Consider the following 17,124-nt stretch of genomic DNA (forward strand, 5'->3'; position numbering starts at 1 on the left):
AGTTCATTTTTCCTCTGGAAGTTAACTCAATAATTTATCCCAATTTTTAAGAACATCCTCGTTATCCAATTTAATTTGAGGAATATCAAATTCACAGTCATCTGAATTTGGTTCTTCACTTTGAGTTAGAATCACTGAAAGTTCTTCCTTTTGCTCTCCTTCCCTTTCAAAATACCTTTTAAGCATATTCACATGACACATTCAGTGAGTTTTCCTTCTATCTGGCGTTCTCACCAAATAATTCACCTCACTCAATTTCCTTTCAATCTGATAAAGTCCCACAAAACCATGCTTTCAAATGTTCACCTACCACTGGTAACAATACTAAAACTTTATCTCCACTGGCAAAACTATGAACGTTTGCTTTCTTGTCCACGACCCGTTTCATCACATGCTGTGCAACTTTTTAATGTTGTCTCGCCAACTCATCTGCTCTATTTAATCGTTCCCTAAAAATTGACACGTAATCCAATAATGTAATTTCAGACTGCTCACACCAATTTCTCTTTAATCGATTTAAGTGGTCCTCTTACCTCTTACCTCATGACCAAAAATTAGTTCAAAAGGACTGAATTTGGTTGCCTCATTAGGTGCATCCCTAATTTCAAATAGTATGAATGGAATTCCTTTATCCCAATCCTCTGGATAATCTTGACAATACGCCCTCAACATTGTCTTTAATGTCTGATGCCACCATTCTAACACTCCCTGCGATTCTGGATGGTACGCAGTTGATTTAAATTGTTTAACTTCAAAACTATCCATAACCTCCTTGAATTACCTCGAGGTAAAATTTGATCCTTGATCCGATTGTACTTCTGTGGACAGTCCATATCTAGTCAAGAATTGAGGTAAATCCTCCACAATCTTTTTAGCTGTAATATTGCGTACAGGAATGGCCTCTGGAAGCCTAGTAGACATGTCCATTATAGTCATAAGATATTGATCCCCACTTTTCGTTTTATGAAGCGGCCCCAAGCAATCAATTAAGACCCTTGTAAAAGGTTCCTCAGTTGCTGGAATGGGTATTCAGGGCGCTGGTTTTATCACCCCATGAGATTTCCCTATCACTTGACATGTGTGACATGATCGACAAAATTTAACTACATCTTTATGTAGTCCAGGCCAATAAAAATGTTTTTGTACTTTAGTTTAAGTTTTCCTTACTCCCAAATGACCTCCTACTGGTACCTCATGTGCTACTCGCAACACCTCCTTTCTATACCCTACCGGCAATACTACTTGATGAACTTCCGCCCACTTTTCATCGGCCAGCATATGTACAGGTCTCCATTTTCTCATTAAAACATCATTTTTACGGTAATAACACTCTGGTATACACTCAGATTCCTCTTCGTGTATGCTTTCTGATACATCCGTTTTATTTCTTTATCTTTCTGTTGTAACTCCGCCAATTTTCCTGAACTAAAAATATCCGCCTCATCCTCCACCTGTTCTTGTTCTTTTCCAACCATCTGGTCAAAAATCGTTTCTGATCATTCAACTTGAACTTTATCTTCACTCTTTGATTTCCCCTCTTGTCTTAACCTGTGACTTTGCAATCTTATTACTACACAATCCGGAAAAATCCAAGGATATTCATCCTTCAACAATTTAGTTTGATTTTCCACTGGCTTATCAACCACAGTAGGCATCACTCCCACCTGCGATCCAGCTATATCATTACCCAAGATAAACTGCATTCCTGGACAAGATAGTTTCTCTATTATTCCTACTACCACTTCACCACTCTTCACTGGACTTTCAAATCTCACCTGAAATAATGGAACACGACTCTTCTCACCCTGAATTCCACATATTACCATATTTTCTGGCAGTATACCTCCCAAACTGCATAACTCCTCATCTCTTACTGTTAAAGATTGACTAGCTCCCATATCTCTTAAAATTCTGACCTCTTACCTACTCCTCCTGATACACTTGAGTAAACTTTATCCACACAAGTAAATTCTTTAAAAAGATCTGGCACCTTCTTATCAATCACCTCTTGATCAGGCTGTACAATCTTTTGCACCTCCTTCATTTCACTTGGACTTTCCTTTACCACTTTAACAAATCCCACTGACTTATCCTGTTTTACCACATCAGCCTTCCCAGTGCTTTTCTTCAACCCCAACACTGTGACATTACATGGCCTAGTTTATTACAGTAAAAACATTTGAAACTTTTCATTTCTCTTCCACCCTCCTAGATTTCTTTTTTAATCTGAGGTACACTATCCTTATTATCTCCCATCAGATCCACTTTACCTTTAACAGCTGAGTATTTCTCTTTTCCCCAGTTTCCATCCCTCACAGACTAAAACTGATGTCGGAAACCAAACTTTGATTTATGAACTAATTCTAATCATCTGCCATTTATGCTGCTAATCTCGCAGTTTTAACCGTCTGCGCTTCCACATGAGTTCTCACTACATCAGGAATTGAATTTGTAAACTCCTCCAAAATTATCATTTCTCTAAGAGCTTCATATGTTTGGTCTATTTTCAAAGCCCTTATCCACCTATCAAAACTAATCTGTTTGATCCTTTCAAACTCTATGTACGCTTGACCAGGTTCTTTCCTTAAATTTCTAAACCTTTGTCTGAAGGCTTCAGGCACTAGTTCATATAAACCGAAGATGTTTTTTTTCACCTCCTCATACGCCCCAGATACCTCCTCTGATAGCGATGCAACACTTCATTAGCTCTACCTACCAACTTTGTTTGAATCTGAAATACCCACATGTCCTATGGCCATTTTATTTGTTTAGCTACCTTCTCAAATGAAATGAAAAAGGCTTCTACATCCTTCTCATCAAACCTTGGAAATGCTTGGATATATTTAAATAGAACCCCACCAAGCCTTTGACTGTGACGTCTTGCTCACTACCCTCATCACTATCCTCAGACTGTATGTTTCTCATTACCTCTGCCAATGTTAACTGACTTTCACATTTCATGGCCAGTTTCTGAATTTTAAAGTATCTCTCTTTTTCTTTTTCCTCTCTCTCTTTTTCTTTTTCCCTAATCTGTACCTCCTTTTCTTTCTCTTTTTGTTCTGCAAGGGCTATTCTTTCTTTCTCCCTCATTTCATATTCAAGGTGCTTTAATTCTTTTTCATGGTCAAGCCGCTTAATCTGTAATTGAATTCTTGCCATTTCCAATGATTCTGACTGTGTCTCAGGGAATTTTAAATGCTCAGCTACCGCCTCAATTACCTCTTCTTTTCATATTTTATCAGGCACTGTTAACTGCAATGTTTTTGCCAAATCTGAAAGCCTTTTTTTATTCTCTGTTTATAAGGTACTGCGTGTGACTTTCTCCACCCCCAAAAACTTCTGAGCCTCTGAAAGAGCCATTGTCCACAACACACTCCCTATTTCAACTTGAAAACAACACCTGAAAAGCAAACACAAATATGCTCACCCCTCACTGTCTTTAAGTTCACTAAGCCACCCAATCATGAAAGATAGACTTTTCTCCCAGACGAGCCCCCAATTTGTTATGGGCCAGGGTTTAGAAAACTCCAAAGTATATCATAGAGTTCTCCTGACCGACAACTGTTTATTGATTTTGGTTACGATGAGCACAAGGGTCTGCCTTTCAGGCGTTATTCAACAGAGGTCTTCGGCACATTTAATCAAAAAAAAAAACTTTATTCTATTAATTTGTATAAACACACAGTAAGCATTTTTAACAACTACAAACATAAAGACCCCACACACAGCTCCAGTAATTTACGTAAACCCTTAATGAATTCCACCTTTAACTGTTCCAATTTAATAACAAGAATCCCACTGTGCCCAAGGACCACCAGCAGGGAGGGATACCACTACCCCATGCTGAACTTTTAAATTCTCACAGATTATCTCAAAACTTGAGGAGGGAGATGTGGAATCATTTCTCATCTCATTTGACAGCCTTGCACAGCAAATGTCATCATGGCCAGCAGAGAGCTGGACACTGCTAAGGTAAAGCAGGTTAATAGGTGAGGTTTAGGTCAGGCAAGTGATAATGTTTTCTTGTCTGTTGAAACTGCAGCAAACTATGAGAAGGTTAAACAGGTTTTCTCGGGGCTTCAGACTTAGTTCCCGAAACTCACCGACAGAAATTCCAAAAGAGCCCGAACAAACTTCCATAGATTTTCAATTTCTATGAAGACCCCGTATGGAAGAACAAAGGGTTTCCAAAGCTTGATCGGCAGCCCAAGGAGCAGCTGACAGTGTGACTCCAGACCCAACTGAACTGTGATCTGGTCATTCTCACAGACAAGGGAGAGATAGAAGGGAGACAGATGAAGTCGGGACAGGCTGGGGAGAAATGGAGAATAATGAAGGAAGGACTGAAGAATCCCTAAATTTTAAAAGAGGATCCTCAGGGGGGAGACCATTAGAAAGCTCCCTGTGTGTTTTCAACGTGAGGAACCAGGACATGGAAAAGAAAGTTGCTGGTGTGTGAGGTAACCCACAGGGAATGCAGTGGACAAAGCCAAGCCTGTGGCCAGGGGAATGGTCAGCTTGGTTAAAAGAGCCAGAAAAGGTCTTCCGCATCCTCAGACACACTGGCTGGAATTCTGACCATTGGGATTCTGCTGTTCCTGCTGGCAGTGCACAAACACCTGTGCGCTTCCTGGGGGCGTGGAATAGCTTTCAATGGGAAATCCCATTGACAAGCAGCTGGAGTAGCGAATCCCGATGCCAGTGACCTGCACATCGCCGAGAAACACACGGCTGGGAGAACCAGAGAATCCAGCCCACTCTCTACCTGCAAACTTTACTTGAGCAGGACATTAAAGAAACCCCACCTGAGAGCAGAAATACAGTGAATTAGAGTATTAATCAAGAGAATCATTGGAGAGAGTGTGGAGGTGCAATTTATTTGCAAAGTGAGTTTGTTCCAAGACTGGTAACATCTGGTGTGATCCTAAACTTACCCTTGCAAAGGGGCAGACATTTAGCTATCTGCAGCTTTCAGGGTCGGAGGCCCCAAGACTCAAAGACAGTCCAAAGTGGCTGGAAAGAGCGCAGAAAAGCAGCTGGATTCTGCAGGGGACAGAAAGCTGAGAATGGTTTAGAAACCCTGCAGTGGGCCAGGCAACGTGTGAGGGTTGAGGTGGCCAAGGAAGGTCCAGTTTAACGAAAAGAGGCCAAAACGAGGCCAACAATGTGAGGAAGAAGAGGATCGAATCCAATGAAGTTAAAGCACTGACACTGGACCAGTCGTGTTATCAGAGGTTGAAGACTTGAAATAAGATGAAAGAAGTGAACCAGGAATCTGGTCACGAGGCACCTTCTTTAGAGATTTAAATGGAAATTAGGGAGATTCCCAAGCAGGTGATGAGTCAGTGAGTTAAATGCCTTACCTAGTTGAAGAGCTACAGGGGAGTCTGGAAGGAGCTGACCAGGCACCTGGGATCAGTAGCTTCCCAGAAAACTCAGCCTCTCATGGCTTTGCGCAAACCAAGGACATGATTCAGCCATGGAATTTCTGCCCTCCATGCCTCCCCTCACCCCCACTTTCATGGGCATGGCCCCCTCAGGCCCCGACCCTCAGCAGTACCACCCGGCATGCAGGCAAACTGCCACCGCCACCCTCACTGTGTCCTTGCCAGATGAGTTCCATCCACCAGCCTGGAAGTGCCAGGGTGGCAATGCCAAGTTGCCCAGGTGCCACCCTGCCCTGTCCCTGACCATCCGGGAGTCTCCAATGGCCTGGGAAACCCCTTGGGTGCTGTTGCACTTGGCTAATCAGTGCCCGCTCAAGGCCTCGCAGGGAGGGCAGTTAGTTTCCAGGCAGCGGGACAATGCGATGCTTCATTTAAATGTGCTGATCTGGATCTCACCGAATGCAGACGACATCCAGATCCTGACGTCTCGTGGGTTTCGGTTGAAACCTGTGAGAGGCGTCACGCCAGATTCATCGGCCTTGTTGCGACACCACGTTGGGTGCAATGAGGCTGGCAAATCACACCCCATACCTTTAGGCACGAACTGGGTTATTGAGATGGGTAATTCGGGGGGGTGGGGGGGGGGGGGGGCTGCGGAGGCATGGCAGGTGGCGGAATTTAAACTCAATAAAGTAACTGGAATTAAAAGTCTAAAGATGACCATGAAACCATTAGAAATTATCTTACAAATCCATCTGGTTCACTAATGCCCTTGAGGGAAGGAAATCTGCCGTCCTTACCCGGTCTGGCCTACACGTGACTCCAGACCCACAGCAATGTGATAGACTATTAAATGCCTTCTGCTATGGGCTAGCAAGGCACTAAGTTGTATTCCACTGATACAAAAATACGAATAACAAATGAAGCCGGTTGGACCACCCGCCACCCAACTTTGAACCAGGCACCAGCAACGACAATAGGAAACCCAGCCCTGTCGACCCTGCAAAGTCCTCCTTACTAACATCTGAGAGCTTGTGCCAAAGTTGGCAGAGCTGTCTCACAGACTAGTCAACCAACAGCCTGACATAGTCATACTCACAGAATCATACCTTACAGACAATGTCCCAGACACCACTATCCTCATTCCTGGGTATGTCCTGTCTCACCGGCAGGACAGACCCAACAGAGGTGGCAGCACAATGGTATGCAGACGGGAGGGAGTTGCTCTGCGAGTCCTCAACATCCAGTCTTCACATTGAGGATACTCTCCATCGTGCTGTGTGGTACTACCACCGTGCTAAATGTGATAGACTTCAAACAGATCCAGCAGCTCAAGACTGGGCATCCATGAGGCTCTGTGGGCCATCAGCAGCAGCAGAATTGTACCAACCACATTTTTGTAACGTCATGGCCCGGCATTTCCCCCACTCTACCATTACCATCAAGCCATGGGATCAACCCTGGTTCGATGAAGAGTGCAGGTGAGCATGCCAGGAGCAACACCAGGCATACCTGAAAATGAGGTGCCAACCTGGTGAAGCTACAACACAGGATTACGTGTGTGCCAAACAGCAGAAGCAGCAAGTAATTAATAAAGCTTTTTCAAAAGACAAGGCTGAGCCATTCGCAACAATCTTCAGTCAGGTGTCTAGTGGATGATCCATCACAGTCTCTCCCGGAGGTCCCCAGCAGCACACATGTCAGTCTTCAGCCAATACGATTCACTCCATCTGATTTCAAGAACAGTCAAGAAGTTCAACACCATCCAGGACAAAGCAGCCGCTTGATTTCTCCCCTTCCACAAACGTTCATACTCCTACCAATGATGAACACTGGCAGCTGTATGTACCTTCTACAAGATGCACTGCAGTAACTCACCAACGTCCTTTCGACAGCACCTTCCAAACCCACAACCACTACCATCTAGAAGGACACGAGCAGCAGATACTTGGGCACCCCACCACCTGGAGGTTCCCCTCCAAGTCACTCACAACCCTGTTATGGGCCAGGGTTTAGAGAACCCCAAAGTGTATCATGGAGTTCACCTGACCCACAACGTTTACTAGATTGTGGTATGGGGAGCACACGGTCCACACTACAGGTGTGGGACAGCAGAAATGGAAAAGTGTTTTTTGAACCAAAACAATGTTTATTCTATGAACTCAAGTTAACCTTTTTAAAACAGACAGTGAACATCTTAGCAACCATTAATTCAAATACAAGCCCAAAGCCTATAACATTAAGTAAACCTTTAAGCTTTCCTTTTTAACATCCATACGACTTAAAAACAAAACCTTTATCAGAAGCACATCAGGGTAAAGTCACGACTGAAAACATTTATAATTCTGAATTCACCAAATGATCAAGAGATAGTCTTTTGATGGCAGAGAGAACAGACGTACACCAGCTTGGTCTGGCTTCAGCTCCAACACTGAAAACCAAACTAAAACACACCCTGCAGCCTGCTCAAAAAAGCTGGCAGACAGCCCAGCTCCACCCACTCTCTGACATCACTGCAGCAGTAAACACCCATTTCTTAAAGGTACTCTCACTACAGATATTTATATACGCACCCATTTATAAACACCCAGTTCTTAAATGTACTCTCACATGACAATCCTGACTTGGAAATATATCGCTGTTCCTTCACGGTCGCTGGGGCAACATCCTGAAATCCCTCCCGAACAGCACAGTGGGTGTCCCTACATCTCAATGACTGCAGCGGTTCAAGAAGGCAACTCACCCCCACCTTCTGAAGGACATCTGGGTGTGGGCAGTAAGAGCCGGCCTAACCAGCGACACACACATCCCGTAAATTAATTTAAAAATATAGACCAAGAAGCAGCTCAAGGCACTGGATACTGCAAAGGCTCTGGAACATGACAATATAGACAATTGCCCAGGTGTGCCCAGTGCACAAGAAACAGAACAATTCTAACCCAGCCAATTACTGCCCTATCAGTCTACTCTCCATCACCAGCAAAGTGATGGAAGGAATCATCAACAGTGCTATCAAGTGGCACGTACTCAGCAATAACCTGCTCACGGACGCTCAGTTTGAATTCCTCCAGGGTCACTCCGGTGCCCGGTTGTCAACAGGGGTGTTTGAGGGTGCCACCCTACCAAGAGCCTGACACCCAATGGTCTCCAATGGCCTGGGAGAGCCACCCTCCCCTCAGGTGCCATTATGCCTGGCACACGTTTGTGGCAATCAGTTCCCAGGCGCGGGGGGAATACGGCGCAGGTATTCTGTGAGCCTAATGGTTCACTTAAATATGTTAATCTGGATCTTGCTCAGTGAGGGCAAGATCCACATCATGATGTCTCATGAGATTCTGTTAAGTCTCGCAAGGGCGTTTGAGCATTGTGAATCTCATGAAATTCAATGGCCTTGTCACATCACTAAGTCAGGTGCGACAAGGCCATTAAATCGCGGCAATGTTTTGTTAAAATATTATACACTATAGCAATAGAAATCAGTTCATGTTCAGCTTGGTAACATGTAATAATTTACCAGAATCAGACGCCAAGAGTAGTCTTCAATGTATTGGCCAAAGGAAACGACCCTTCATTGCAGTAAGTTCCATTGTAATCATCCAGATCCAAGGCCCACAACATGGCACCTCCAAATCTGTTCCTCTTCACCCACTGAGCCTACAGATAAATAGACATAAAAGTAGAACCAGAAAGTGTCAAACAAAGTTTTTTCTTGAAGATTTAGTCCTTTTCCTTCATAAGATAAAATGGTTGATATAAACAAACATAAGAACTGGGGGCAGAAATGGCCCCTCGAGTCCTCTCCAGTATATTGAGGAGATCATGGCTGATCTTCCACTTCAACACATTTTCTTGCACTATCCCTGTATCTGTTGATGTTTTCAATGTGCAGAAATCTACTGATCTCACTCTTGAGCTTGTTCAACAACTGAGCCTTCACAGCCCATTGGAGGAGATCCCACTGGAGGAGAGAGCACTGGGAGAGAGGCCACTGGAGGACAGCCCACTTAAGGAGAGCCAACGTGAGGAGAGCCCACTGGAAGAGAGAACACTGGAGGAGAGAACACTGGAGGAGAGAACACTGGAGGAGAGCCCACTGGAAGAGAGAACACTGGAGGAGAGCCCACTGGAAGAGAAAACACTGGAGGAGAGCCCACTGGAGGAGAGTCCACTGGAGGAGAGCCCACTGGAGGAGAGAACACTGGAGGAGAGTCCACTGGAAGAGAGAACACTGGAGGAGAGCCCACTGGAGGAGAGTCCACTGGAGGAGAGAACACTGGAGGAGAGCCCACTGGAGGAGAACCAAAGACCATAAGACATAGGAGCAGAATTAGGCCACTTGGCCCATCGAGTCTGCTCCGCCATTCAATCATGGCTGATATTTTCTCATCCTCATTCTCCTGCCTTCTCCCCATAACCCCTGATCCCCTTATTAATCAAGAACCTATCTATCTCTGTCTTAAAGACACTCAGTGATTTGGCCTCCACAGCCTTCTGCGCAAAGAGTTCCACAGATTCACCACCCTCTGGCTGAAAGAATTCCTCCTCATCTCGGTTTTAAAGGATCATTCCTTTACTCTGAGATGGTGTCCTCTGGTTCTAATTTGTCCTACAAGTGGAAACATCCTCACCATGTCCACTCTATCCAGGTCTCGCAGTATCCTGTAAGTTTCAATATGATTCCCTCTCATTCTTCTAAACTCCAACGAATAAGACCCAGAGTCCTCAAACGTTCCTCATACGACAAGTTCTTCATTCCAGGGGTCATTCTTATGAACCGCCCCCGCCCCTTTGCAAGGCCAACACATCCTTCCTTAGGTACGGAGCCCAAAACTGCTCACAGTACTCCAAATGGGGTCTGACCAGAGCCTTATTCAGCCTCAGAAGTACATCCCTGGTCTTGTATTCTAGCCCTCTTGACATGAATGCTAACATTGCATTTGCTTTCTTAACTGCCGACTGAACCTACACATTAACCTTAAGAGAATCGTGAACAAGGACTCCCAAGTCCCTTTGTGCTTCTGCTTTCCAAAGCATTTCCCCATTTAGAAAATAGCCTATGCCTAGATTCCTCCTTCCAAAGTGCATCACCTCACACTTTTCCACATTGCATTCCATCTGTCACTTCATAGCTCACTCTCCTAGCCTGTCCAAGTCCTTCTGCAGCCCCCTTGCTTCCTCAATACTACCTGTCCCTTTACAGATCTTTGTATCATCTGCAAACTTAGCAACAGTGCCTTCAATTCCTTCTTCCAGATCATTAATGTATATTGTAAAAAGTTGTGGTCCCACCACAGATCACTGAGGCACGCCACTAGTCACCAGCTGTCATCCTGAAAAAGACCCCTTTATCCCCACTCTCTGCCTTCTGCCAGTCAGCCAATCCTCTATCCATGCCAGAATCTTACTCTGAACACCATGGGCTCTTAACTTATTTAACAGTCTCCTATGCGGCACCTTGTCAAAGGCCTTCTGGAAATCTAAATAAATCACGTCCACTGATTCTCCTCAAAGAGGAGATACCTCCTCAAAGAACTCTAACAGATTTGTCAGACATGACCTCCCTTTGACAAAGCCGTGCTGACTCAGTCCTATTTTACCGTGCACTTCCAAGTGCTTCGCGATTCTATCTTTAATAACAGACTCTAAAATCTTACCAGTGACTGAAGTCAGGCTAACCGGCCTATAATTTCCCATCTTCTGCCTCCCTCCCTTCTTAAACAGTAGTGTTACATTAGCCTCTGGGACCCTTCCTGCCTCCAGTGATTCCTGAAAGATCATCACTAATGCCTCCACAATTTCCTCAGCTATCTCTTTTAGGGCTCTGTGGTGTAGTCCATCCGGTCCAGGTGACTTATCCACCTTCAGACCTTTCAGTTTCCCCAGAACCTTCCCCTTAGTAATGGTCACTGCACCCACCTCTGCCCCCTGGTACTCCTGGAGCTCCGGCATCCCACTGGTGTCTTCCACCGTGAAGACTGATGCAAAGTAACTATTCAGTTCATCTGTCATTTCTTTGTTACCTATTATTACTTCTCCAGCCACATTTTCCAGTGGTCCAATGTCTATTTTTGCCTCTCTCTTACCTTTTATATATTGAAAAAATCTCTTCCTATCTTCCTTTATATTACTAACTAGCTTGCACTCGTACTTCATCTTCTTCCCCCTTATTGCTTTTTTAGTTGTCCTCTGCTCGCTTTTAAAGGCTTCCCAATCCTCTGGTTTCCCACTAATCCTCGCCATTTTGTATGCTTTTTTCTTAGACTTTATGCTGTCCTTGATATCCCTCGTCAGCCATGGATGCCTTGTACTCTCCTTAGCATGTTACACTGGAGGAGAGCCCACTAGAAGAGAGTTCACTGGAGGAGAGCCCACAGGAGGAGGGCCATTGGAAGAGAGCCCACTGGAGGAGAGCCCACTGGAGGAGAGAACACTGGAGGAGAGTACACTGGAGGAGAGAACACTGGAGGTGAGAACACTGGAGGTGAGAACACTGGGGGAGAGCCCACTGGAGGAGAGCCCACTGGAGGAGAGAACACTGGAGGAGAGAATACTGGAGGAGAGAACACTGGAGGAGAGGACACTGGAGGTGAGAACACTGGGGGAGAGCCCACTGGAGGAGAGCCCACTGGAGGAGAGAACACTGGAGGAGAGAATACTGGAGGAGAGAACACTGGAGGAGAGCCGATAGGAGGAGGGAACACCGGAGGAGACAACACCAAAGATTAATTCCTCTCTGAGTGAAGAAATTCATCCTCATCTCAGTGCTAAATGATCTGCCACTTTCTCTGAAACTGTGTCCCCTGGTTCTAGACTCCGCAGCGGTGAGATATCAGGCAGAATAACTGGGTTTGTGGTGAGCGGACCTGGGAAACCTGCCGTCCCGACCATCATGGTGGATAATGGTGGTCACCATCGGCCCAGAGAATGTCAGAGTGTCATATTGCATTTCTAGTCGGCCTCTATCAATCGGGCACCAATAGGATTGCACTCTGTTCCAGATTAAATCAGGACTTACTGGCACGGACACCTGGAGCTGCTGGCGGAGTCTCTCGATGTTGGAGCAGGAACTGCAGGTGGAGTCTCTCCAGGTTGGAACCTGCAGCTCCTGAGTTCAACATCGAGAGGTTCCACTTGCAGCTCGAGCTCCAACATCGAGAGATGAATTCGATCAGAAATCGTATTGAGCAGAATTCTCTGTTTGGGAGACTATGGGCAGAGCTGCGTGTTTCTTTGCCGCGCACCGTTTTCCGGCAGTGGGAATCATTCTGCCCACTGGTTGTCAATGGGATGTCCCATTGTGACCATCCCACTCCGCCCGGAAACCCACAGAAGCGAGTGCGATGCCGGTGGGGAAAATGAATTGTGTCATGTGAGAGTACCTTTAAGAAATGGATGTTTATAAATGGGTGTGTATCTAAATATCTGTAGTGAGAGTACCTTTAAGAAATGGGTGTTTACTACTGCAGTGATGTCAGAGTGTGGATGGAGCTGGGCTGTCTGTCAGCTTTTTACTTTCATTTTAGGCTGTTTGCTGCAGGGTGTGTTTTAGTTTCGTTTTCAGTGTTGGAGCTGAAGCCAGACAGAGCAGGTGTACTGTTGATCTCTCTGCCATGAAAAGATTATCTCTTGATCATTTGGTGAATTCAGAATTATAAATGTTCTCAGAAGTGAATGTAAACCTGATGTGCTTCTGTTGAAAGGTGTTTCTTCTGTCTTCTGTATGTTAATAGGAAAGCTTAATGGATTACTTAGTGTTGTATTCTTTGGGGGTTGTATTTGAATTAATGGTTGCTAAGATGTTCACTGTCTGTTTTAAAAAGGTTAACTTGCGTTCATAGAATAAACATTGTTTTGCTTTAAAAAAATACTTTTCCATTTCTGCTGTCCCACACCTGTAGAGTGGGCCGTGTGCTCCCCATACCACAATCTAGTAAAAGTTGTGGGTCAGGTTAACTCCATGATACACTTTGGGGTTCTCTAAACCCTGGCCCATACCAATTGTACTAACCAGAGAATTCTGGCATATGTTCTCCCGGCATGGTGGCAAAGTGCTTAGCCCTGCTGCCTCACAGCTCCAGGGATCTGGGTTCGATTCTGGCCTTGGGCGACTGTCTGTGTCGAGTTTGTACATTCTGGGTTTCCTCCGGGTGCTCCGATTTCCTCCCACAGTCCAAAGATGTGCAGGTTATGTGGATTGTTCATGATCAATTGCTCCTTCTTGGGCAAAAGTTTAGGTGTGGTTGTGGGGCAGTGGACCTGGCTAGATTGCTCTTTCAGAGGGTCGGTGCAGACTCCATGGGCCGTAGGACGTTCTTCTGCACTGTCGGAATTCTTTGGTGTTGTGATATGCGGATAGGCATATCTGTGTATAATTGATCACAGTTGGACCAATGTATATGTTTGTATATAATAGCACCACTGTACATAGCCACTGACCAATCCATGTAGGGAGAGTTATGACCAGCAGGTGGAACTAGACACCGACGTATACATATTGGGGATGAACGGGAGGCAGCCACTTGGTGGTAGGACGGACAAGAGGACAGGCATCTCCTTCCAAGATTTCACAGTAACGGAGATGGAATCGTTTGTACGTAGAAATGCATGGTTACCATCAAGAATAAATACTTGGAGCAATCATATCTTTGTGTTCTATGTGTACCTTTATGATCAAGGAGCGACTGAACACAACATATGGTTCCATGTTCTCTAAAATCTCTCCTTCAAAACTCACCTGTTCCTTGCAGCTGATGCCTGAGGCAGAGACAGCAGTAACTTCATAGAAAGTGGAAACCACGGGCAGGAAACTCCACGGCCCATCACCCGCCACCAGTAGTGAAGGTCCCGATACGGCGGAGAATCCAGTATCCTGGAAGAACAGGATTGGTTCCGATGTTCCAGTCCCCTGTTGGTGGTGGCATCCAGGTCCGTGCCCCGCGCAAACGGGAGGATGGAGACTCATCGTTTTGACTTGGCGGTCCGCAGGGCTGCGAACCTTGATGCCACTGCCAGCGGGGGAACGGTGCATTGGTAACGGGCACCGATCTGCTTTTTCTGTGACGCTGGATTCGCCGCCACATCGGGAATTTCTCTCCAGGTGCGGGCACTAGCGAGTCCCGCCCATCATAGCTTACAATAATGGTTTTTCCATTTGACGATGTTTACGAACATACAAAAAGGAGCAGAAAGAGGCCATTCGGCTCTCAGAGACTGTCCCTCCATTCAACAAGATCATTCCTCATCTGCTTGTGTTTCAAGTTTTACAGTCCCTCACTCCCGATAACCTTTGACTCTCTTGCTGATCAGGAATACTTATTGTTGCTTCAATAAGTAATGGTGGAGGGTATTCTTCTGTTCAACACAAATACATTTTCCTTAATCTCAGTTCCGTAGTCGCACATGTTCCCGAGGTCCTACACTCTCTCTGCTTCCATCTATCACCCCATATTATACCCTGTTCATAGATCACAGAATTTACAGTGCAGAAGGAGGCCATTCGGACCATCAACTCTGCACCAACCCTTGGAAAAGGCACCGGACTTAAGTCCACACCTCCATCCTATCCCCGCAACCCAGTAACCCCAGCTAACCTTTTTGGACACTAAGGGCAATTTAGCATGACCAATCCACCTAACCTGCACATTTTTGGACTGTGGGAGGAAACCGGAGCACCCGGAGGAAACCCACGCACACACGAGGAGAACGTGCAGACTCCGCACAGACAGTGACCCAAGCCGGGAATCGAACCTGGGACCCTGGTGCTATGAGCAACTGTGCTAACCACTGTGCTACCGTTGCCCGCAGCGTATTCCAATAATGATCTGCAAAGTCTATTTTTGTATCCAATCCAAAATACAAATGTGGTCATCGCAGACAATGAAATATGGAATGGGTCTATCACATCACATGGAGTGTGGAATGGGTCTTACAGCATGAAATGAATGTGGAGAACGAGAAGAGTGATCAACTGCTGGATGTCCCTTTGTTGTAATATTGATGTCACATTCAGAGTTGAGAGAGTCATCACTGTACAATCCCTTTCACCTGAAAAAAATTATTTTCTTCAACCTCTCCTGCAGCCGATAAAATTAGCCTTGCTCTTTATTTTGTACCTAAATGATACAAGACAATCAGTGTTTTTGTGGCAGTGAAGAATATTACCACCCTCTAAGCTGATGATTGATAAAAACTCCATTGAAATTATTGAACTGTGACAATTTTTTATTTATTCTCGCAGGGCCAACATGTATCGCCCATCCCCAAGGACATTGGTGTGGATTGAGTTCCATGTCGGCCAGACCAGGTCAGGACAACAGATTTATGTCCCTAAAAGACATGAGTGAACCAGATGAATTTTTACGACAATCACCAATGGTTTCATAGTCACCAATAGCCTTTTTGATTTTTGTTGAATTCAAATTTTACCATCTGCCGAGGTGGGATTTGAACCCTGGTCCCCAGAACATGTCCCTGGATTACTAGTCCAGTGACAATACCACTGCGCCCCGACACATCTCAGACACTATTAATGAACTGTAAACTGGTTACTTAGAGCATATGTGTGAAATTATGGAGGTAAATTCAAAACTCGTACTTTGGTTTTGAAGCTCTCACGATCATCAAATGCGACCCACTGATTACCCTTGAACGCATAACGAACCTTCTGATCTTCAATATATTCAAGGGTAGCATTTTTCAAAAACGGACAGACCTGTCAATCAAAACCAATAAGTCCAAATGAATGCTGTTCTCCCATAGGCTCAATCACATTTATATTTTAATCAAATTCTATCCATAATAAATAAAATACAATTTCTAATCATTGGAGAAGAAGAATGTCACGTTGTCAGCAAAAAAGTGAGAATCTTTCTAAAATGGACGCCTGCGTTATCAAATAAAGACAAATTGATATTGAGTCTGAAATGTGTGTGGAATTATCTTTTCTACGTTGACAGAGAGAATCAGGAAGGGATCAGGCATGATCTGATTGACTGGCGGAGCAGACTGGAGGGGCTGAATTGCCGACTTCTGCTCCTAATTCCCATGTTCCTATCTTCCTATTAATCACAAAGGAAGGGAACACTTATCCTCCCAGCAATTCCTTTCCAAAGACACAAACTGTAGACTTTATGGGCGCGAATCTCTCGAAATATGTCTAAGTGTGGTAGCGAGCGGGAATTGCACGAGCTCCCGGCGCCCGGCTCAGTGAGGCCAACAACACAATTCGACGCTAATTGGTCCACTCAATGAGACCCCGATGGGCTTCTCACCAAAAATGAAGGCTCGCCAGCTGATTCACCGGTACCGTGCTCGCCAGCTGATTCACCGGCACCGTGCTCGCCAGCTGATTCACCGGCACCGTGCTCGCCAGCTGATTCACCGGTACCGTGCTCGCCAGCTGATTCACCGGTACCGTGCTCGCCAGCTGGTTCACCGGTACCGTGCTCGCCAGCTGATTCACCGGTACCGTGCTCGCCAGCTGGTTCACCGGTACCGTGCTCGCCAGCTGATTCACCGGTACCGTGCTCGCCAGCTGATTCACCGGTACCGTGCTCGCCAGCTGGTTCACCGGTACCGTGCTCGCCAGCTGATTCACCGGTACCGTGCTCGCCAGCTGATTCACCGGTACCGTGCTCGCCAGCTGATTCGACGGTACCGTGCTCGCCAGCTGATTCGCCGGTACCGTGCTCGCCAGCTGATCCACCGGTACCGTGCTCGCCAGCTGATTCGCCGGTAC

General features: G+C 45.6%; 1 protein-coding gene across 3 annotated transcripts in view; it reads right to left on the bottom strand.

Annotated features, from left to right (window-relative positions):
• The window catches only part of LOC140393660 (acidic mammalian chitinase-like), a 309,380-nt gene that overhangs the window by 12,391 nt on the left and 279,865 nt on the right, over positions 1 to 17,124 (bottom strand). For 2 of the 3 annotated variants that reach the window (XR_011935705.1, XM_072479944.1), the window contains exons 9-10: positions 15,982 to 16,098; positions 8,902 to 9,041 (exon numbers count right to left, since the gene is read on the bottom strand). Coding sequence is in view for 2 of the 3 variants with exons in the window: in XM_072479944.1 (XP_072336045.1) it covers positions 8,907 to 9,041; positions 15,982 to 16,098 (252 nt within the window). In the remaining variant the exon portion in view is untranslated. The remainder of the gene's footprint in view (positions 1 to 8,901; positions 9,042 to 15,981; positions 16,099 to 17,124) is intronic. The other variant, XM_072479945.1, reaches the window with a different exon arrangement.

Source organism: Scyliorhinus torazame, chromosome 17 (genome assembly GCF_047496885.1).
Source record: "Scyliorhinus torazame isolate Kashiwa2021f chromosome 17, sScyTor2.1, whole genome shotgun sequence".
Classification (NCBI taxonomy): Eukaryota; Metazoa; Chordata; class Chondrichthyes; order Carcharhiniformes; family Scyliorhinidae; genus Scyliorhinus; species Scyliorhinus torazame.